The following is a 21,521-nucleotide window of genomic DNA, read 5'->3' on the forward strand; positions in this document are numbered from 1 at the left end:
GTGTGGTGGGTGTTAGTGTGGGGGGGGGAATGTTAGTGTGGGGGGTGTTAGTGTGTGGGGGGGTGTTAGTGTGTGGGGGTGTGTTAGTGTGGGGGGGGGTGTTAGTGTGTGGGGGTGTGTTAGTGTGGGGGGGTGTTAGTGTGTGGGGGGGGTGCTGGTGTGTGGGGGAATGTTAGTGTGTGTGGGGGCATGTTAGTGTGTGGGGGTGGATGTTAGTGTGTGGGGGTGGATGTTAGTGTGTGGGGGGATGTTAGTGTGTGGGGGGGGGGTGTTAGTGTGTGGGGGGGATGTTAGTGTGGGGGGGTGTGTTAGTGTGGGGAGATGTTAGTGTGTGGTGGGTGTTAGTGTGGGGGGGAATGTTAGTGTGGGGGGGTTGTTAGTGTGGAGGGTGGTTGTTAGTGTGGGGGGGCTGTTAGTGTGGGGGGGGGTGTTAGTGTGGGGGGGGGATGTTAGTGTGGGAGGGAAGTTAGTGTGGGAGGGATGTTAGTGTGTGGGGGTTGTTAATGTGGAGGGGGGATGTTAGTGTGGGGGGGATGTTAGTGTGGGGGGGGGAATGTTAGTGTGGGGGGTGTTAGTGTGTGGGGGGGTGTTAGTGTGTGGGGGTGTGTTAGTGTGGGGGGGGGGTGTTAGTGTGTGGGGGTGTGTTAGTGTGGGGGGGGTGTTAGTGTGTGGGGGGGGTGCTGGTGTGTGGGGGAATGTTAGTGTGTGTGGGGGCATGTTAGTGTGTGGGGGTGGATGTTAGTGTGTGGGGGTGGATGTTAGTGTGTGGGGGGGATGTTAGTGTGTGGGGGGGGGGTGTTAGTGTGTGGGGGGGATGTTAGTGTGGGGGGGTGTGTTAGTGTGGGGAGATGTTAGTGTGTGGTGGGTGTTAGTGTGGGGGGGGAATGTTAGTGTGGGGGGGTTGTTAGTGTGGAGGGTGGTTGTTAGTGTGGGGGGGCTGTTAGTGTGGGGGGGGGTGTTAGTGTGGGGGGGGGATGTTAGTGTGGGAGGGAAGTTAGTGTGGGAGGGATGTTAGTGTGTGGGGGTTGTTAATGTGGAGGGGGGGATGTTAGTGTGGGGGGGATGTTAGTGTGGGGGGGGTGTTAGTATGGGGTGGTGTTCGTGTGGGGGGGTGTTAGTGTGTGGGGGTGTGTTAGTGTGGGGGATGTGTTAGTGTGTGGGGGGGGTTAGTGTGGGGGGAGGGGTGTTAGTGTGTGGGGGGATGTTAGTGTGGGGGTGTGTTAGTGTGTGTGGGGGGGTGTTAGTGTGGGGGGGTTTGTTAGTGTGTGGGGGGTGTTAGTGGGTGGGGGGTGTTAGTGTGGGGGGGGTGTAAGTGTGTGGGAGATGTGTTCGTGTGGGAGGGTGTTAGTGTGTGGGGGTGTGTTAGTGTGGGGGGGTTGTGTTAGTGGGGGGGGTGTTTTGGGGGGGTGTTAGTGTGGGGAGGGGATGTTAGTGTGGGGAGGGGGTGTTAGTGTGGGGGGCTGGGTGTTAATGAGTGGGAGTGCGTTAGTGTTTGGGGGTTGTTAGTGTGTGGTGGGTGTTAGTGTGTGGGAGGGTGTTAGTATGCGGGGGTGTGTTAGTGTGTGGGTGTCATGTTAGTGTGGGGTGTGTAAGTGTAGGGGGGGGTGTTAGTGTGTGGGGCGCGTGTTAGTGTGGGGGGGTGTGTTAGTATGTGGGGTGTGTTAGTGTGGGGGGGGTGTTAGTGTGGGGGCGGTGTTAGTGTGTGGGGGGTGTGTTAGTGTAGGGGGATGTGTTAGTGTTGGGTGGGGTTAGTGTGTGGGGGGTGGGGTTAGTGTGTGGGGGGTGTGTTAGTGTAGGGGGGGGTGTGTTAGTCTAGGGGGGATGTTAGTGTGTGTGGGGGCGTGTTAGTGTGGGGGGGTGTGTTAGTGTGTTGGGGGTGTTAGTGTAGGGAAGGCATGTTAGTGTGGGGGGGTGTTCGTATAGGGAAGGCATGTTAGTGTGGGGGGGTGTTAGTGTGTGGGGTGGTGTTAGTGTGGGGGTGTGTTAGGATGTGGGGGGGTGTTAGTGTGTGGGGGGGGGTTAGTGTGTGGGGGGGTGTGTTAGTGTGTGGGGGGCATGTTAGTGTGGGGGTGTGTTAGGATGTGGGGGGGTGTTAGTGTGTGGGGGAGGTGTTACTGTGTGGGGGGTGTGTTAGTGCGTGGGGTGTGTTAGTGCGTGGGGGGCGTCTTAGTGTGCGGAGGGGGAATGTTACTGTGGGGGGTGTTAATGTGTGGGGGGTGTGTTGGGTGGGGGGTGTTAGTGTGGGGGGTTGTTAGTGTGTGGGGGGTGTTAGTGTGGGTGGGGTGTTAGTGGGGGGGGGGTATTAGTGTGTGGGGATGTGTTAGTGTGGGGGGTGTTTGTGTGGGGGTGTGTTAGTGTGTGGGGGGTGTGTTAGTGTGTGGGGGGTGTTAGTGTGTGGGGGAATGTTAGTGTGGGGGGTATGTTAGTGTGTGGGGGGCATGTTAGTGTGGTGGTGTGTTAGTGTGTGGGGGGGTGTTAGTGTGTGGGGGGGTGTGTTAGTGTGTGGAGGGCATGTTAGTGTGGTGGTGTGTTAGTGTGTGGGGGGGTGTTAGTGTGTGGGGGGTATGTTAGTGTGTGGGGGGCATGTTAGTGTGGGGGTGTGTTAGTGTGTGGGGCGGGTGGTTAGTGTGTGGGGGGTGTGTTAGTGTGTGGAGGGCATGTTAGTGTGGTGGTGTGTTAGTGTGTGGGGGTGGTTTTAGTGTGTGGGGCGGGTGGTTAGTGTGTGGGGGGGTGTGTTAGTGTGTGGGGGGCATGTTAGTGTGTGGGGGAGGTGTTAGTGTGTGGGGGAGGTGTTAGTGTGTGGGGGAGGTGTTAGTGTGTGGGGGAGGTGTTAGTGTGTGGGGGAGGTGTTAGTGTGTGGGGGGTGTGTTAGAGTGTGGGGGAGGTGTTAGTGTGTGGGGGGGGGTGTTAGTGTGGGGGGGTGTGTTAGTGTGGAGGGTGGTTGTTTGTGTGGGGGGGGATGTTAGTGTGGGGGGGAAGTTAGTGTGGGAGGGATGTTAGTGTGTGGGGGTTGTTAGTGTGGAGGGGGGATGTTAGTGTGAGGGGGATGTTAGTGTGGGTGGGGGTGTTAGTGTGTGGGGGCGTGTTAGTGTGGAGGGTGGTTGTTTGTGTGGGGGGGGGTGTTAGTGTGGGGGGGGATGTTAGTGTGGGGGGGAAGTTAGTGTGGGAGGGATGTTAGTGTGTGGGGGTTGTTAGTGTGGAGGGGGGGATGTTAGTGTGAGGGGGATGTTAGTGTGGGGGGGTGTGTTAGTATGGGGTGGTGTTCGTGTGGGGGATGTGTTAGTGTGTGGGGGGGGTTAGTGTGGGGGGGGGGGGTTAGTGTGGGGGGAGGGGTGTTAGTGTGTGGGGGGAATGTTAGTGTGTGGCGGGGTGTGTTAGTATGTGGGGGGGGGTGTTAGTATGTGGGGGGGGTGTTAGTGTGGGGGGGGGTGTTAGTGTGTGGGGGATGTGTTAGTGTGGGGGGTTGTGTTACTGGGGGGGGGGTATTATTGGGGGGGGTGTTAGTGTGGGGAGGGGGTGTTAGTGTGGTGGGGCGTGGGTGTTAGTGTGTGGGAATGTGTTAGTGTTTGGGGGTTGTTAGTGTGTGGGGGGATGTGTTAGTGTGTGGGGGGTGTTAGTGTGTGGGGGGTGTTAGTGTGTGGGGCGCGTGTTAGTGTGGGTGGGTGTGTTAGTATGTGGGGGGTGTTAGTGTGGGGTGGGTGTTAGTGTGTGGGGGGTGTGTTAGTTTGTGGGTGTGTGTTAGTGTTGGGGGTGGGGGTGTTAGTGTGGGGTGGGGTTAGTGTGTGGGGGGTGTGTTAGTGTAGGGGGGGTGTGTTAGTGTAGGGGGATGTTAGTGTGTGGGGGGTGGTGTTAGTGTGTGGGGGATGTGTTAGTGTGTGGGGGGTGTTAGTGTAGGGAAGGCATGTTAGTGTGGGGGGTGTTAGTGTGTGGGGTGATGTTAGTGTGGGAGGAGGTGTTAGTGTGTGGGGTGGTGTTAGTGTGGGGGGGTGTGTTAGTGTGTGGGGGGTGTTAGTGTAGGGAAGGCATGTTATTGTGTGGGGGGGGTGTTAGTGTGTGGGGGGTGTTAGTGTGGGGGGGTGTGTTAGTGTGTGGAGGGTGTTAGTGTAGGGAAGGCATGTTAGTGTGTGGAGGGTGTTAGTGTAGGGAAGGCATGTTAGTGTGTGGAGGGTGTTAGTGTAGGGAAGGCATGTTAGTGTGGGGAGGGTGTTAGTGTAGGGAAGGCATGTTAGTGTGGGGAGGGTGTTAGTGTAGGGAAGGCATGTTAGTGTGTGGAGGGTGTTAGTGTAGGGAAGGCATGTTAGTGTGTGGGGGGGGTGTTAGTGTAGGGGGGGGGTAATAGTGTAGGGAGGGTGTTAGTGTGTGTTAGTGTAGGGGGAGTGGTGTTAGTGTGGGGGGGTGTTAGTGTTTGGGGGTTGTTAGTGTGTGGGGGGGTGTGTTAGTGTGTGGGGGGGTGTGTTAGTGTGTGGGGCGCGTGTTAGTGTGTGGGGGGGGGTGTTAGTTTGTGGGTGTTTGTTAGTGTTGGGGGTGAGGGCGTTAGTGTGGGGTGGGGTTAGTGTGTGGGGGGTGTGTTAGTGTAGGGGGAGATGTTAGTGTGTGGGGGGGTGTTAGTGTTGGGTGGGGTTAGTGTGTGGGGGGTGTGTTAGTGTAGGGGGGTGTGTTAGTGTTTGGGAGGCGTGTTAGTGTGGGGAAGGCATGTTAGTGTGGGGTGTGGTGTTAGTGTGTGGGGTGGTGTTAGTGTGTGGGGGGTGTTAGTGTGTGGGGAGGTTGTTAGTGTGTGGGGAATGTGTTAGTGTGTGGGGGGTGTTAGTGTGTGGGAGGGTGTTAGTATGGGGGGGTGTGTTAGTGTGTGGGTGTCATGTTAGTGTGGGGTGTGTTAGTGTGGGGTGTGTAAGTGTAGGGGGGGGTGTTAGTGTGTGGGGCGCATGTTAGTGTGGGGGGGTGTGTTAGTATGTGGGGGGTGTTAGTGTGGGGGGGGTGTTAGTGTGGGGGCGGTGTTAGTGTGTGGGGGGTGTGTTAGTTTGTGGGTGTTTGTGTTAGTGTTGGGAGTGGGTGTGTTAGTGTGGGGTTGGGTTAGTGTGTGGGGGGTGTGTTAGTGTAGGGGGATGTGTTAGTGTTGGGTGGGGTTAGTGTAGGGAAGGCATGTTAGTGTGGGGGGGTGTTAGTGTGTGGGGTGGTGTTAGTGTGGGGGTGTGTTAGGATGTGGGGGGGTGTTAGTGTGTGGGGGGGGTTAGTGTGTGGGGGGTGTGTTAGTGTGTGGGGGGCATGTTAGTGTGGGGGTGTGTTAGGATGTGGGGGGGTGTTAGTGTGTGGGGGAGGTGTTACTGTGTGGGGGGTGTGTTAGTGCGTGGGGTGTGTTAGTGCGTGGGGGCGTCTTAGTGTGCGGAGGGGGAATGTTACTGTGGGGTGTGTTAATGTGTGGGGGGTGTGTTGGGTGGGGGGTGTTAGTGTGGGGGGGGGTTGTTAGTGTGTGGGGGGTGTTAGTGTGGGTGGGGTGTTAGTGGGGGGGGTATTAGTGTGTGGGGATGTGTTAGTGGGGGGTGCGTTAGTGTGTGGAGGGGTGTTTGTGTGGGGGGTGTGTTAGTGTGTGGGGGGTGTGTTAGTGTGTGGGGGTGTTAGTGTGTGGGGGAATGTTAGTGTGGGGGGTATGTTAGTGTGTGGGGGGCATGTTAGTGTGGGGGTGTGTTAGTGTGTGGGGGGGTGTTAGTGTGTGGGGGGGTGTGTTAGTGTGTGGGGGGCATGTTAGTGTGGTGGTGTGTTAGTGTGTGGGGGGGTGTTAGTGTGTGGGGGGGGTTTTAGTGTGTGGGGCGGGTGGTTAGTGTGTGGGGGGGTGTGTTAGTGTGTGGAGGGCATGTTAGTGTGGTGGTGTGTTAGTGTGTGGGGGGGGGGTTTAGTGTGTGGGGCGGGTGGTTAGTGTGTGGGGGGTTGTGTTAGTGTGTGGGGGGCATGTTAGTGTGGGGGGGTGTTAGTGTGTGGGGGAGGTGTTAGTGTGTGGGGGAGGTGTTAGTGTGTGGGGGAGGTGTTAGTGTGTGGGGGGGGGGTTTAGTGTGTGGGGCGGGTGGTTAGTGTGTGGGGGGGTGTGTTAGTGTGTGGGGGGCATGTTAGTGTGTGGGGGGGGTGTGTTAGTGTGTGTGGGGGGGGGGTGTTAGTGTGTGGGGGGTGTGTTAGTGTGTGGGGGGCATGTTAGTGTGGTGGTGTGTTAGTGTGGGTGGGGGTGTTAGTGTGTGGGGGTGTGTTAGTGTGGAGGGTGGTTGTTAGTGGTGGGGGGGGGTGTTAGTGTGGGGGGGGATGTTAGTGTGGGAGGGAAGTTAGTGTGGGAGGGATGTTAGTGTGTGGGGGTTGTTAGTGTGGAGGGGGGGATGTTAGTGTGAGGGGGATGTTAGTGTGGGGGGGTGTGTTAGTATGGGGTGGTGTTCGTGTGGGGGGGTGTTAGTGTGGGGGATGTGTTAGTGTGTGGGGGGGGTTAGTGTGGGGGGAGGGGTGTTAGTGTGTGGGGGGAATGTTAGTGTGTGGGGGGGTGTGTTAGTATGTGGGGGGGTGTGTTAGTGTGGGGGGGGTGTTAGTGTGTGGGGGATGTGTTAGTGTGGGGGGTTGTGTTAGTGGGGGGGGTATTATTGGGGGGGTGTTAGTGTGGGGAGGGGGTGTTAGTGTGGTGGGGCGTGGGTGTTAGTGTGTGGGAGTGTGTTAGTGTTTGGGGGTTGTTAGTGTATGGGGGGATGTGTTAGTGTGTGGGGGGTGTTAGTGTGGGGTGGGTGTTAGTGTGTGGGGGGTGTGTTAGTTTGTGGGTGTGTGTTAGTGTTGGGGGTGGGGGTGTTAGTTTGGGGTGGGGTTAGTGTGGGGGGTGTGTTAGTGTAGGGGGGGTGTGTTAGTGTAGGGGGATGTTAGTGTGTGGTAAGTGGTGTTAGTGTGTGGGGGACGTGTTAGTGTGTGGGGGATGTGTTAGTGTGTGGGGGGTGTTAGTGTAGGGAAGGCATGTTAGTGTGGGGGGGTGTTAGTGTGTGGGGTGGTGTTAGTGTGGGAGGAGGTGTTAGTGTGTGGGGTGGTGTTAGTGTGGGGGGGTGTGTTAGTGTGTGGGGGGTGTTAGTGTAGGGAAGGCATGTTAGTGTGGGGGGTGGTGTTAGTGTGTGGGGGATGTGTTAGTGTGTGGGGGGTGTTAGTGTAGGGAAGGCATGTTATTGTGTGGGGGGGGTGTTAGTGTGTGGGGGGTGTTAGTGTGGGGGGGTGTGTTAGTGTGTGGAGGGTGTTAGTGTAGGGAAGGCATGTTAGTGTGTGGGGGGTGTTAGTGTAGGGAAGGCATGTTAGTGTGTGGAGGGTGTTAGTGTAGGGAAGGCATGTTAGTGTGGGGAGGGTGTTAGTGTAGGGAAGGCATGTTAGTGTGTGGAGGGTGTTAGTGTAGGGAAGGCATGTTAGTGTGTGGGGGGGGGTGTTAGTGTAGGGGGGGGGGTAATAGTGTAGGGGGGGTGTTAGTGTGTGTTAGTGTAGGGGGAGTGGTGTTAGTGTGGGGGGGTGTTAGTGTTTGGGGGTTGTTAGTGTGTGGGGGGGTGTGTTAGTGTGTGGGGGGGTGTGTTAGTGTGTGGGGCGCGTGTTAGTGTGTGGGGGGGGTGTTAGTTTGTGGGTGTTTGTTAGTGTTGGGGGTGAGGGCGTTAGTGTGGGGTGGGGTTAGTGTGTGGGGGGTGTGTTAGTGTAGGGGGAGATGTTAGTGTGTGGGGGGGTGTTAATGTTGGGTGGGGTTAGTGTGTGGGGGGTGTGTTAGTGTAGGGGGGTGTGTTAGTGTGTGGGAGGCGTGTTAGTGTGGGGAAGGCATGTTAGTGTGGGGTGTGGTGTTAGTGTGTGGGGTGGTGTTAGTGTGGGGGGGTGTTAGTGTGTGGGGAGGTTGTTAGTGTGTGGGGAATGTGTTAGTGTGTGGGGGGTGTTAGTGTGGGGGGGGTGTGTTAGTGTGTGGGGGGTGTTAGTGTAGGGAAGGCATGTTAGTGTGGGTGGGGGGTGTTAGTGTGGGGGGGGGGGTGTTCGTGTGTGGGGGGTGTTAGTGTAGGGAAGGCATGTTAGTGTGGGGGGTGGTATTAGTGTGTGGGTTGGTGTTAGTGTGTGGGGGGTGTTAGTGTAGGGAAGGCATGTTAGTGTGGGGGGGGGTGTTAGTGTGTGGGGGGTGTTAGTGTGGGGGGGTGTGTTAGTGTGTGGGTTGGTGTTAGTGTGGGGGGGGTGTGTTAGTGTGTGGGGGGGGGTGTGTTAGTGTGGGGGGGGTGTGTTAGTGTGTGGGGGGTGTTAGTGAAGGGAAGGCATGTTAGTGTGGGGGGGTGTTAGTGTGTGGGGGGTGTTAGTGTGTGGGGGGTGTGTTAGTGTGTGGGGAGGCATGTTAGTGTGTGGAGGGTGTTAGTGTAGGGAAGGCATGTTAGTGTGGGGGGGGGGTGTTAGTGTGTGGGGTGGTGTTAGTGTGGGGGGTGTTAGTGTGCGGGAGGGTGGTGTTAGTGTTTTGGGGGGGTGTTAGTGTAGGGGGGGGTTAGTGTGTGTTAGTGTAGGGAGGGTGTTAGTGTGTGTGTGGGGGTGGTGTTATTGTGGGGGGATGTGTTAGTGTGTGGGAGTGTGTTAGTGTGTGGGGGGGTGTTAAGGGTGTGTTAATGTGTGGGGGGGGGTGTTAGTGTGTGGGGGGGGTGTTCGTGTGAGGGTGTGTGTTATTGTGTGGGGGGGTGTTAGTGTGTGGGGTGTGTTAGTGTGTGGGGGGGATGTTAGTGTGTGGGGGTTGTTAGTGTAGGGAGGACTGTTAGTGTGGGGGGAGGTGTTAGTGTGTGAGGGGGGAGTTAGTGTGGGGGTGTGTGTTAGTGTGTGGGAGGGGGGTGTTAGTGTGTGGGGGGCTTGTTAGTGTGGGGGGGGGTGTGTTAGTGTGTGGGGGTTGTTAATGTAGGGAGGACTGTTAGTGTGGGGGGAGGTGTTAGTGTGTGGGGGGTGTGTTAGTGTGTGGGGGGTTGTTAGTGTGTGGGGGTGTGTTAGTGTGTGGGTGGGTGTTAGTGTGGGTGGATGTGTTAGTGTGGGGGTGTGTTAGTGTGTGGTGGGGTGTTAGTGTGTGGGGTGGTGTGTTAGTGTGGGGGTGGGTGTTAGTGTGTGGGGGAGGTCTTAGTGTGGGGGGTGGTGTTAGTGTAGGGGGTTGTGTTAGTGTGTGGGGGGGGGTGTTAGTGTGTTGGGTGATGTGTTAGTGTGGGGGTGGGTGTTAGTGTGTGGGGGAGGTCTTTAGTGTGGGGGGGTGGTGTTAGTGTAGGGGGTTGTGTTAGTGTGGGGGGTGTTAGTGTGTGGGGGGGTGTGTTAGTGTGTGGAGGGGGTGTTAGTGTAGGGGGGGGGTGTTAGTGTGGGGCGGGGTGTTAGTGTGTGGGTGTGTTAGTGTAGGGGGGATGTTAGTGTGGGGGGAGGGGGTGTTAGTGTGGGGGGGTGTTAGTGTGTGGGGGGGGTGTTAGTGTAGGAGGGGGTGTTAGTGTAGGGGGCTGTTAGTGTGTGGGGGGGTGTTAGTGTAGGCGGTTGTGTTAGTGTGTGGGGGGGGTGTTAGTGTGTGGGGTTGTGTTAGTGTGGAGGGGGTGTTAGTGTGCGGAGGGTGTGTTAGTGTGTGGGGTTGTGTTAGTGTTGGGGGGGGGGTGTTAATGTGGGGGGGGACAGTGGTGTTAGTGTGGGGGGGGACAGTGGTGTTAGTGTGGAGTACATTTGTCTGTGGCGTCCGTATGTGTATCCAACCTTTCGATACACAAGAGAGCTCACACTGGGGAGAGGCCATTCACTTGCTCCGTGTGTGGGAAGGAATTCATTAATTCATCCGATTGGATGAACATAATCCACGCCTAAGAGAGGGGAATTCATGTGATCTGTCTTCCCATCTGCATCACGTTCTCGCTCTGATTTCTCCCCCCCACCCCCACCCCCCGAGACCTGGTTCACGATCTTCCCTCATCTCTACTGTTCTCTCCGTGCTCTAACCCCCGAGTTCTTGACCTCCACACCCCCAATTCCTGACCTTCTCCCCTGAGCCCCTCTCCCTTGTCCGAGCCCCTTTCCTGTCCCCCGTCCATGCCCCCTCCCCTCTCCTCTACCTTTTCTGAGCCCCTCTCCTCTCCCCGGTCCAATCCCCTCTCCCCCATCCAAGCCCCTCTCCTCTCCCCCGTCCAAGCCCCTCTCCTCTCCCCCGTCCAAGCCCCTCTCCTCTCCCCCGTCCAAGCCCCTCTCCTCTCTCCTCTCCCTTTTCCGAGTCCCTCTCCTCTCTCCCGTACAGGCCCCTCTCCGAGTCCCTGTCCGAGCCCCTCTACTCTCCCCCATCCGAGCCCCTCTCCTCCGTCCGAGCCTCTCTCCTCTCCCCCATCCGAGCCCCTCTCCCCCGCCCGAGCCCCTCTCCTCTCCCCCGTCCGAGCCCCTCCACTCTCCCCCGCCCGAGCCCCTCTCCCCCGCCCGAGCCCCTCTCCTCTCCTCTCCTCTCACCCGTCCGAGCCCCTCTCCTCTCCCCCATCCGAGCCCCTCTCTCCTGCCCGAGCCCCTCTCCTCTCCCCCGTCCAAGCCCCTCTCCTCCGTCCGAGCCCCTCTTCCCCGTCCGAGCCTCTCTCCCTTGTCCGAGCCTCTCTCCTCTCCCCCCTCCTCTCCCCCGTTCAAGTCCCTCTCCTCCGCCCGAGCCCCTCTCCCCCGTCCGAGCCCCTCTCCTCTCCCCCATCCGAGCCCCTCTCCCCCGCCCGAGCCCCTCTCCTCTCCACCGTCCGAGCCCCGCTTCCCTGTCCGAGCCTCTCTCCCTTGTCCGAGCCCCTCTTCTCTCCCCCATCCGAGCCCCTCTCCCCCGCCCGAGCCCTCTCCTCTCCTCCGTCCGAGCCCCTCTTCCCCGTCCAAGCCCCTCTCCTCTCCCCATCCGAGCCCCTCTCCCCCGCCCGAGCCCCTCTCCTCTCCCCCATCCAAGCCCCTCTCCCCTGTCCGAGCCCCTCTCCTCTCCCCCATCCAAGCCCCTCTCCCCTGTCCGAGCCCCTCTCTTCTCCCCTGTCCGAGCCCCTCTCCACTCCCCCTCCGAGTCCCTCTCCTCTCCCCCTCCGAGCCCCTCTCCTCTCCCCCGCCCGAGCCCTCTCCTCTCCTCCGTCCGAGCCCCTCTTCCCCGTCCAAGCCCCTCTCCTCTCCCCATCCGAGCCCCTCTCCCCCGCCCGAGCCCCTCTCCTCTCCCCCATCCAAGCCCCTCTCCCCTGTCCGAGCCCCTCTCCTCTCCCCCATCCAAGCCCCTCTCCCCTGTCCGAGCCCCTCTCTTCTCCCCTGTCCGAGCCCCTCTCCACTCCCCCTCCGAGTCCCTCTCCTCTCCCCCTCCGAGCCCCTCTCCTCTCCCCTGTCTGAGCCCATCTCCTCTCCCCCATCCGAGCCCCTCTCTCACCCCTCCGATCCCCTGATCTTTTTCACAAGGAGGAAAGCATGGTTGTGGCTGCGGGCCGCTTGGAACCTCCGGTGTGCATGTGCAGCCACAACGTTGGGCAAGCACGCACGGTTCCTGCAGGGGCGGGCTGCAGAAGCCCCCTTGCAAATAATCGCTCCATTCCTACATTACAACAGTGACTACGCTTCAAAAGTACTTTATTGACTGTAAAGAGCATTGGGACGTCCTGAGGTCATAAAAAGCGCTATATAAATAGAAGTCTTGCTCTGAATGACACAGCCAATTTGTGGCAAACATGTTTTGCAAACCTTTCAATGGTGTCGTCAACAAGTGCCACGACAGCATTCATCCAGTCGATAGCGTAGCATTGTGCTTGTTTGTAAATTAAAGAAGGACCAATAGGAAGAACCGAAAGGCAAACATTGTTACCATGGTATACCGAGTTCCTTTAACATGATACAGGAATAGAACATGATGCAAAATTCTCCAACCGGTCAGACTGTAAATTGATACTTATAACGGCTTGCGATACATTTCAATAACCTTCCCATGTGGGGGAGTGTAGCCTGGGAAAAGATGGCTTTGGACCTCTGGTGCCCAAAACTCTCCACCACTGGAGTTTTCTGCGAGTAATTTCTGGGACTCCTGTAGACTAATTGATAGAGATTGATTGCTAAAATTTGTCGACAACTCCATTATTGTATCAGGCGACGACCAGGATGGTAGAAGGCGAACAAGCTGGACCATGGTCTTTTTTCGTCCAGAAATGTCTAGGTTCTCATCGTCACGTTCCTGGCTTTGTGCACTGTAATAATTCACCGATTTATTTTGGGATTCTCACACTGTGAGCTGTTGTGTATGTGCAAGTCACAGAGCCTAAAATTGTCATGAGAGCAATGATACACATTGATAAAATGAAGAGGAAGATGGCATGTGTATGGAAATGAATAATTATGGATACAATTACAGAATAACTAGGAATGCGCGCCTCACAGGACAAGTTCCTACTTGGAGGAGGCAGAGTCATGGAGAGCTGCTGACTGGAGGCCAAAGAGGAGATAAAATGGAGTGCAAGCTGTTCTCCTGTGCCCCATGCTGCTCTTGTACGCCGCCTAGTGGGCAATCACAGAGCAACAATGGCAGCAGGCCACCCGACCCACCCCTTCAGCTTTGGCTTGATGTGTGGGGTAGGAAGGAGCCTGACGGTTGCAGTCAATGGGGCGATGGCGGAAATAAAACTGTGGAAACCTCGCAGAGATGCGCACGTCAGTTTCTAGCCCAAACAGCGGTTGGGTTATTGGAGAGTGCTTGCAAGAATGCAAGTTGGTAAGAAACAAGAAAAGGATGTCTCACCATTGAGTGGGAGACGATGCAGTCTCCCTGTAAATCCGCAAACACTCTGTGGAATTCCTTTGCTGCAGAGACCAAGAGTTCAGCTCCTGACTAAACAAAAAAGTGTTGTTAATTGGAGAACTGCGTTGCGAGTACGAAATCACTAATATAGCACATACAATAATTTAGGGAGTTTGACTGCATATTTACTTACAACAAAATATAATCCCATTCTCTCATTTTCCAGATTTTTGGTAATAGCTATTTAAAGAATGCAGTGAACAATCTTCAGAAATGCTGCCCTTGGATGGCTTGTGGGAGAATCCTTCGCCATCATGGACTACATGGGACGGGCAGTTCATGAGCACAGAGTGGGCTCTTCCCACAGGGGCAAGGGGAAAATTGGGTTCTGGAAACTCTTGCATGTATCTCAACATCTGGTCCAAGAATGACACAGCCCATCAGTGGCATGATGCAGGATAACCTTTGAGAAATGGGGAGGAGGAGGCAAAATGGTAATAAATGCCTAACAAAAGGAACATTTCATCGTAAAGGGTTGTGCTGCACCAAATCAAACATTTACTGAAGCACAAGTTTTCTGTGCTGGGTAACCTAGCACTTCAAAAGCTCTCCCCGGCATGGGGGAACCATCAGATATAAATCACAATTCTCCTCTGAACAATCCTCTATCACCTATTACAATTAAACAATATCAAATCGAAGATAGACTTGAGTACCATTGACTCTCTATAACCATGCAAGAGGTGCCTTGCCAATAGTACAGTGGGTAAATCGACTGCCCAGTGAGGTGTGTAACCATTGGTGAGGCATTGGGACCACTTCTGGGGGAGATGGGACCTGTACAAACCGGACGGGTTGCACCTCAACAGCGCCGGGACCAATATCCTCACGGGGAGTTTTGCGAGTGCTGTTGGGGAGAGTTTAAACTAGCTTGGCAGGGGGATGAGAACCTGAGAACGAATTCAAAAGGAAAGGAAGCAAAGCAGAAATTGGATAGCAAGAATCTAGAAAGCGAATCTGTAAGACAGAGGAAACAGGGTTTAGTAAGTAGTAAGCAAGGAGGTCTTCCCGTGCTGAATGGTATATACTTTAATGCAAGGAGTATAGTGAATAAGGCGGATGAGCTAAGAGCACAGGTAGACACTTGGGAGTATGACATTATAGCCATTACAGAAACATGGCTAAAAGAGGGGCAGGTTTGGCAGATCAATATTCCTGGCTACAGGATTTTTAGAGAGGGGAGTAAAAAGGGACGGGGGTGGGGGGGCTGGTGGTGCGGGGGGGTTGCGGTACTGATTAAAGAAACTCTTACAGCAGTGAGGAGGGATGATATGTTAGAGGGATCATCAAATGAGGCTATATGGGTTGAATTGAAAAATAAAAAAGGGGCGATCACACTGCTGGGAGTGTATTATAGACCCCCAAACAGTGGGAGGGAGATAGAGGAGAAAATATGTAGGCAAATCGCTGTGAAGTCTAAAAACCATAGGGTAGTAATAGTAGGGGATTTTAACTATCCAAATATTGATTGGGACAAATTTAGTGTGGAGGGTATAGAGGGTGCGGAATTCTTGAAATGTATTGAAGAGAACTTTTTTAGTCAGTATGTAGCAAGCCCAACACGAGAGGGGGCGGTCTTGGATTTAGTTTTGGGGAATGAAGCTGGGCAGGTTGAAGAGATATTAGTGGGAGAGCACTTGGGCGCCAGTGACCATAATTCATTCAGATTCAAGTTGGTTATGAATATGGACAAGAAAAGGCCTGGAATAAAAGTTCCGAATTGGGGAAAAGCTAATTTTGCTAAGTTAAGGAGTGATTTGGCCACAGTCGACTGGAAACAGCTTCTTGTGGGTAAATCAGTATCGGAACAGTGGGAGGCATTCAAGGAGGAGATCCAGAAGGCTCAGGCCAAACATGTGCCCTTAAAGCAAAAGGCTGGGAAAAATAATTTGAGAGCTCCCTGGACGTCTAGGGACTTACAGGGGAGGATTAAGAAAAAAAGGGACGCTTAAGTCATATATCAATGGCTAAGTACTATAGAATCTTTAGAGGAATATAGAAAGTTAAGAGTCAAAATTAAAAAGGATATTAGGAATGCTAAGAGAGAGCATGAGAAATTCTTGGCCAGTAAAATTAAGGAAAGCCCTAAGATGTTCTATAAATTTATTGAGAGTAAGATGGTAAATAAAGAAAGGGTAAGGCCTATTAGAGACCATGAGGGTAATCTTTGTGTGGAGGCGAAAGATGTTGGGAGGGTTCTTAACGAATACTTTGCATCTGTTTTCACAAAGGAAAGAGGTAATGCAGATACTGCTATCGAGGAGGAGTGTGATATTCTGGATGAAATAAATATAATGAGAGAGGAAGTATTAAGGGGTTTAGCAGCTTTGAAAGTAGATAATTTCCCAGGCTGTTGAGCAAAGTAAAAGGGGAAATAGCAGAGGCCTTGACCATCATATTCCAGTCCTCTTTGGATCTGGGCATGGTGCCGGAGGATTGGAGGACTGTTAATGTAGTACCCTTGTTTAAGAAGAGAGAAAGGGACTGGCCGAGTAATTATAGGCCTGTCAGCCTAACTTCAGTGGTGGGAAAATTATTGAAAAAAATTCTGAAAGACAGGATAAATTTGCATTTAGAAAGGCAAGGATTAATTAGGGACAGTCAGCACGGATTTGTTAAGGGAAGATCGTGTTTGACTAACCTGATTGAATTTTGTGAGGAGGTAAGCAAGAGGGTCGATGAGGGTAGTGCGTACGATGTAGTATATATGGACTTTAGCAAAGCTTTTGATAAGGTCCCACGTGGTAGACTGGTAATGAAGGTTAAAGCCCATGGGATACAGGGCAAAGTGTCAAGTTGGATCCAAAATTGGCTTGGAGGTAGGAAGCAAAGGGTAATGATTGATTGATGTTTTTGTGACTGAAACGATGTTTCCAGTGGGGTTCCGCAGGGCTCAGTACTGGGACCATTGCTTTTTGTGGTATATATCAATGATTTAGATTTGAATATAGGGAGTATGATTAAGAAGTCTGCAGACGAAACTAAAATTGGCTGTGTGGTTGATAATGAAGAGGAAAGTCATGGACTGCAGGAGGATATCAATCTACTGGTCAGGTGGGCAAATGGAATTTAATTCAGAGAAGTGTAAGGTGATGCACTTTGGGAGGGCTAATAAGGAAAGAGTATACACATTAAACAGTAGGCCACTTAATAGTGTAGATGAACAATGGGACCTTGGAGTGCTTGTCTACAGATCCCTGAAGATAGCAGGCCAGGTGGATAAGAAGGCATATGGAATGCTTGCCTTTATTGGCCGAGGCATAGAATATAAGAGCAGGGAGGTTATGCTTAAATTGTATAATACTTTGGTTAGGCTGGAGTACTGCGTGCAGTTCTGGTCGCCGTATTATAGGAAGGACATGATTGCACTAGAGAGGGTGCAGAGGAGATTTACTAGGATGCTGCCTGGAATGGAGAATCTTAGTTATGAGGACAGATTGGATAGGTTGGGTTTGTTCTCATTGGAACAGAGGAGGTTGAGAGGAGACCTCATCGAGGTGTACAAAATATTGAGAGGCCTGAACATAGTGGATATTTCCATTGGTGGAGGGGTCTATTACGAGGGGGCATAGTTTTAAGGTGGTTGGTGGAAGGTTTAGAGGGGATTTGAGGGGGGGGGGGGCTTCTTTACATAGAGGATTGTGGGGATCGGGAACTCGTTGCTTGGAAGCGTGGTGGATGCAGAAACCGTCACCACTTTTAAGAGATGGTTGGATGGGCACTTAAAAGTGCCGTAACCTGCAGGGTTACGGACCTAGAGCTGGTAATTGGGATTAGACTAGATGACCTTTTGTTGGACGGCGCAGATATAATGCTAAGTACTGTAGGGAATAGAACACGGCCAGGGTGATCTCCTGGACTAGTTTCGATCGCCTGGATGGGTCGGAGAGGAATTTTCCCAGATTTTTTCTCCCTAAATTGGCCTGGGTTTTTATCTGGTTTTTGCCTCTCCCAGGAGATCACATGGCTCCGGTTGGGGTGGAGTGTAGAATGTTTTAGTATAAGGCGTGTCGCAGTTGTGGTGAGGCGGATTGGTTGTGCTGGGTGCTCTTTGCCTTTCTGGCATTGTTCATAGGTTTATATGTAACCTTTAGGACTGCTGGCCAAGGGCTCTTTGTCGGCCGGTGCAGACACGATGGGCCGGAATGGCCTCCTTCTGCGCTGTAAATTTCTATGTTTCTTTGTTTCATACAGACCAGGAAGATACCACTGCACAATTTGCCGCTATATGCTAATCTCAGCCAGGGACAGCGAATAAGAAAAAACAGCCACGGTGGGAACACTGGGATGAGGACAAAATCAGGCTAAGTTGTGGTGCCTAATAGCTTGCTGCCACTCACTCTCGAGGTTCACACACAGTAAGTGGCTACTTCGAGGAGGTAGCAGAATGCAGAAAGTGCCTCTGCAACTGTTCCCTAACCCAAACTTTCTACGGCGAGTTTAATAGATAATTAATGTGTAAATGCAGCAGATTCATAAAAATTGATGGCCCGGTGCCATTTTTATGAAGCTCAGGGCAAATCGTCCAGTAACTTATGGCAATTAGTAATTCGCGGGACATCTCCTCCTCGCCACCAGGTTGCACATTAATAAATGCTGAGCGTCGGATACAGACTACTATTTTTTTCAGCAAACTCCGGCCCAATTGACAGATAAAAACTTTCCAGCTGCCTTAGTGGGTAATTATATTATCCAATTTTGTATTACGCCAACTAGGACAGCCCTGGTTGATCCCCAGTCTGAACTGACAGTGAGAAGTTGGGTTTGATATATCTATAAGGCATGGGCTTGATAGGTCTACTGAGCTTCACCTGTTCCTAAAATTGTTCCTGTTTTTACTCTGATCTGAGCTGGGGTAACAGTAGGGGGCGCTGTGATTGGATTCAGCACCCCTCTGTTGGAGAGAAGAAAACCTCACTTACGTCATGGATAGAAGGGGAACTCCTCTAAGGATGCTTTTGGCATCTGCACAGCGTAGTTCTAAACAGGCACTGGTGGGACATCATGGTGTCCACTGGACTATGGAATAAGTGCAGCACAGAGAGATTTCAGGAGAAAAGAAAATAGGCGGGGGGGGGGGGGGGTTTGTGGAGAGGGGGGAAACGTTAAGGTAAGGTGAACATGATCCAAAGACTTAAAATAATTAAGGTCGTTGATCATGGATCTAGAGACAGCTACTCTGGGCAAAACCAGGTCAGAGGAACCAAAAGAATATGATTGAACATTAAGTCGCAGTCTAAAAATCCAAATGAGGGAATATTTAAGGAGCACTCATGCTCCTCTTGTGCATTTTTAAAACATACCTTGTTGGTTGAGGTCTAGTTTTCCACAGTGCAGCCAGCACTGACTGCCTCAGGGCAAACCAATCTTGCAAAACGAGCTTCAAACATGCTCCTTATTTGCATATTCTAAGGGGGGGCGAACACCTTTTTCAGGTATGGGCACTGCATGCCGATTTTTTTGGCTTTAACCAATATGGCGTGCAGTCCACTTCCAGCTTGTAGAGTGTGCTTTCTCCCGCCACATTGGAGGCTTAAGAAGCCATTTTAACACTCGGAAAATGGGCACTGTGCAGGCAAATTTCTAGGCCATTATCCTGTAAACCTTGGGCAATAAATGCTAGCGTAGCTGAAGCATTCAAAAGGGAACCGAACCTTTGGCTCATTTCAAAAAGGGAGTCTTTAAGTTGGGGAAGAAAAATGAAAAATGGTCACATCACAGTTTGAAACAGGATCGAGATGATAGAATGAGATGAATGAACATTTTTCCTTCCTACATTTTTATGTTTTTAATTGACTGTTTCCCTCTTATGGGTCTCCAGTCCTACCCAGCTTACTGTTTGATCAGGAAATGTTCTCTCATTTCCCTCTCCTTGAAAACATTTTTCCAATTATCAACTCTATAGTAAGTGCTCCTCTGATCTTGCTGTCTTTTCGTCAAATTCCAAATATCCCACCCTACACCCTGTTCCTTCTCCTTGCATCCTCAACCCACCATGTCCTACTCAGTTCTATCCTGCAATCTCAAAACTGTACCATTCCAACCTTCTTCAGTCCTCTCTTCCTCCTTGATTACAAGGCCAATTAAACCCAAGTTTGGCGTGACTTATTAATTCATAATTGGCCTGTTTTTCTCACTTACTCTTTTCAATCTTGCTGTTGTTCTGCACTGTGGGCAATAGCCCTTTGCCCAAGATGCTCAATAATAAAGAAAAGGTGCATTCGGACACCAATTAATCACAGTGGCCTATAAGTTCAGCCATGCATGGCCTGGCATTTGGGCTCTAACTGGCCCACTAAGCCCTCAGTATGGCGGGAAAGTTGCATGCGCCGCCATATTGAGAAAGGAAAAAACTGTTGTGCAGTGCCCACGCCTGAAACAGGTACTGGGTCGTTTGCAAATGCAAATACAGGGCCTAACCTGTTTGAGGCTTCTGATCTCCCAACACGGCCTCTGAGCCCCCCTCCCTAGCCTCCGACTGCCCCAACCCCTCCCCCGGTCTCTGACCGGCCCCCTCCCCCAGTCCTCACTTACTCGAGGGTCACTACAACGCTTGCCTCTTCACACTACACAGTCTTGATGGTAACGATGCCCAAGACCCAATATGGGAGGCTGTTTCAGGCTTCAACTTTCAGGCACAGAGGATGACACCCTACCCAGAAATGGGCGCTCCCAAATTCTACCCCATTGGTACCGAAAGTACCCACATCAAGCCCGTTTCTCCAGCAGTCTTCGGCTAAAGTTAAAAGAACATAAGAAATAGGAGCAGGAGTAGGCCATACGGTCCCTTAAGCCTGCTCTGCCATTTAATATGATCATGGCGGAGCAGGCTCGAGGGGCCGTATGGCCTATTCCTGCTCCTATTTCTTATGGTGGACAATCGGTTCAACCTCTGTGGAAATTCAACCCCTCTGCTTCTTACCTGTAAACACACTTCTCGCAGTTTCGGTCACCTCCGGATTTTTCACTGTTGTTTATTCTCTTCCCTTCGCTGTCATTGACTTGCAAACTCGAACCGAATACATAATTAAGCTTCAGTTTTGATTGCTGGACCATATACCTGGAAGGGAAAAGAGTCACAGTCCAGGAGGCAGCCGAGGCAAAGTATTTCAGTGAGGGTTTTCTCATTGTGGTGATTTCTTTGCTACAACAACTACAAACTACAACACACATTTTCTAGCGCCTTTAACGTAGTAAAATGTCACGGTGCTTCACAGAAGCGTTATAAAACAACATTTGATGCCGAGGCATGCAAGGACATATTAGGAGAGGGAAGAGGTAGGTTTTAAGGAGAGTATTAAAGGTGGAGAGAGGCGGAGAGTTTTAGGGAAGGAATTGGAGAGGTTTCGCTTGAGGCCTAGGAAGCTGAAGGCATAGCCACCAATGGTGGCCCGCTTAAAATCGGGATGCGCAAGAGAAAAATTGGAGGGGTGCAGCGATCTCGGAGGGATGTTGGGCTGGAGTAAGTTACAGAGATAGGGAGGGGTGAGGCTATGGAGTGATTTGAAAACAAGGATGAGAATTTTAAAAATGGAGGCATTTACAAGATAAAGCTAATCTATGTGCAACTATTGTTAAATACTACATGTTTCTTTTTCATAGAACTACTAATTCCTTTTCCTGCTTTTTTTTATTTTAAAAAGTACTTATCAGACTGCACGTATTGGGTACTGATGTCATTGCTCACTGATGTACTGCTCAAATAATCCCCACAAATTGTACAATAGAACATTGAAAGCCATATATATATGGATCAGGAGTGATGTCCCAAATTAGAACTTCCTCAATCTGAAACCAATTCCTGAAAAGACAGTTTGGTACAAGCTTGCCAAGACTGTCAGAAAGCTGGGACACATCATTCTTCCCATTCCAACTAGGCCCCAACTGCTGGGCGATCAGGAATTGCCGACTTTATAACAGTGACTACACTTCGAAAGCATTTCATTGGCTGTGACAAGCTTTGGGATGTCCTGAGGACGTGAAAGGCGCTACATCAATGCAAGTTTGTTTCTTCCATCTTCTTCTTTCTTTCATACCCATCACAAGACTATCAGGAATGGATACATATTGGCACTAAAACTCGAGACACACTTGACTGCCTTAAGTTTGAATATCTACCAGTAGGGAATGGGCATCTACAGTCCACCACTAGAGCACAAGGAATCAGAGGCACATCGGTACCAGATCACCACTGTGCCATCATTCATCAAACTCCACACCACCACCATTATAAATGGCTATCATCAAAATCAGGTACTGCCAAAAAGCATAAAGCCAGATAGGCAACTTCATACTCACACCCAGGAACCAACAACCAACTATATCTGCCAACCTAGAAACAACCTCAAACATGTACATTCTAAATTTGAATTAATCCAAACATATCAGAATTAATATTTACATGTTTTACCTCATAACAGGTGCTGTCTCCCTTTGCTTCTTTACTTTAATTACCTGCTCAGTCACTTAACAATTAGATACTCTGGCAAAGAGTACTTTATGCTAAATTTACAATAGCCTGTGAGAGTAAGACGACGAGAACGGTGTGAGAAATAGTCAACCACTCAAGTTGTCCTAAGGGAGAATTTTATTTAAATGCTGCCCTTGGTGCCTTGGTTCAGCACAGGGTCAGTTTTCATCATCATCATCATAGGCAGTCCCTCGAAATTGAGGAAGACTTGCTTCCACTCTAAAAATGGCAGGACTGACATATGAGGAGAGAATGGATCGACTGGGCCTTTAT

The 21,521-nt window shown here is 51.9% G+C and overlaps 1 protein-coding gene across 1 annotated transcript in view; it reads right to left on the reverse strand.

The window, feature by feature from the left end:
- LOC139233965 (alpha-2,8-sialyltransferase 8F-like) overlaps nucleotides 1–21,521 on the reverse strand; it is a 72,103-nt gene that overhangs the window by 40,783 nt on the left and 9,799 nt on the right. The window contains exons 2-3 of the mRNA XM_070864675.1: nucleotides 19,701–19,838; nucleotides 12,719–12,808 (exon numbers count right to left, since the gene is read on the reverse strand). Of these exons, the coding sequence (XP_070720776.1) occupies nucleotides 12,719–12,808; nucleotides 19,701–19,838 (228 nt within the window). The remainder of the gene's footprint in view (nucleotides 1–12,718; nucleotides 12,809–19,700; nucleotides 19,839–21,521) is intronic.

Source organism: Pristiophorus japonicus, chromosome 21, assembly GCF_044704955.1.
Source record: "Pristiophorus japonicus isolate sPriJap1 chromosome 21, sPriJap1.hap1, whole genome shotgun sequence".
Lineage (NCBI taxonomy): Eukaryota > Metazoa > Chordata > Chondrichthyes > Pristiophoridae > Pristiophorus > Pristiophorus japonicus.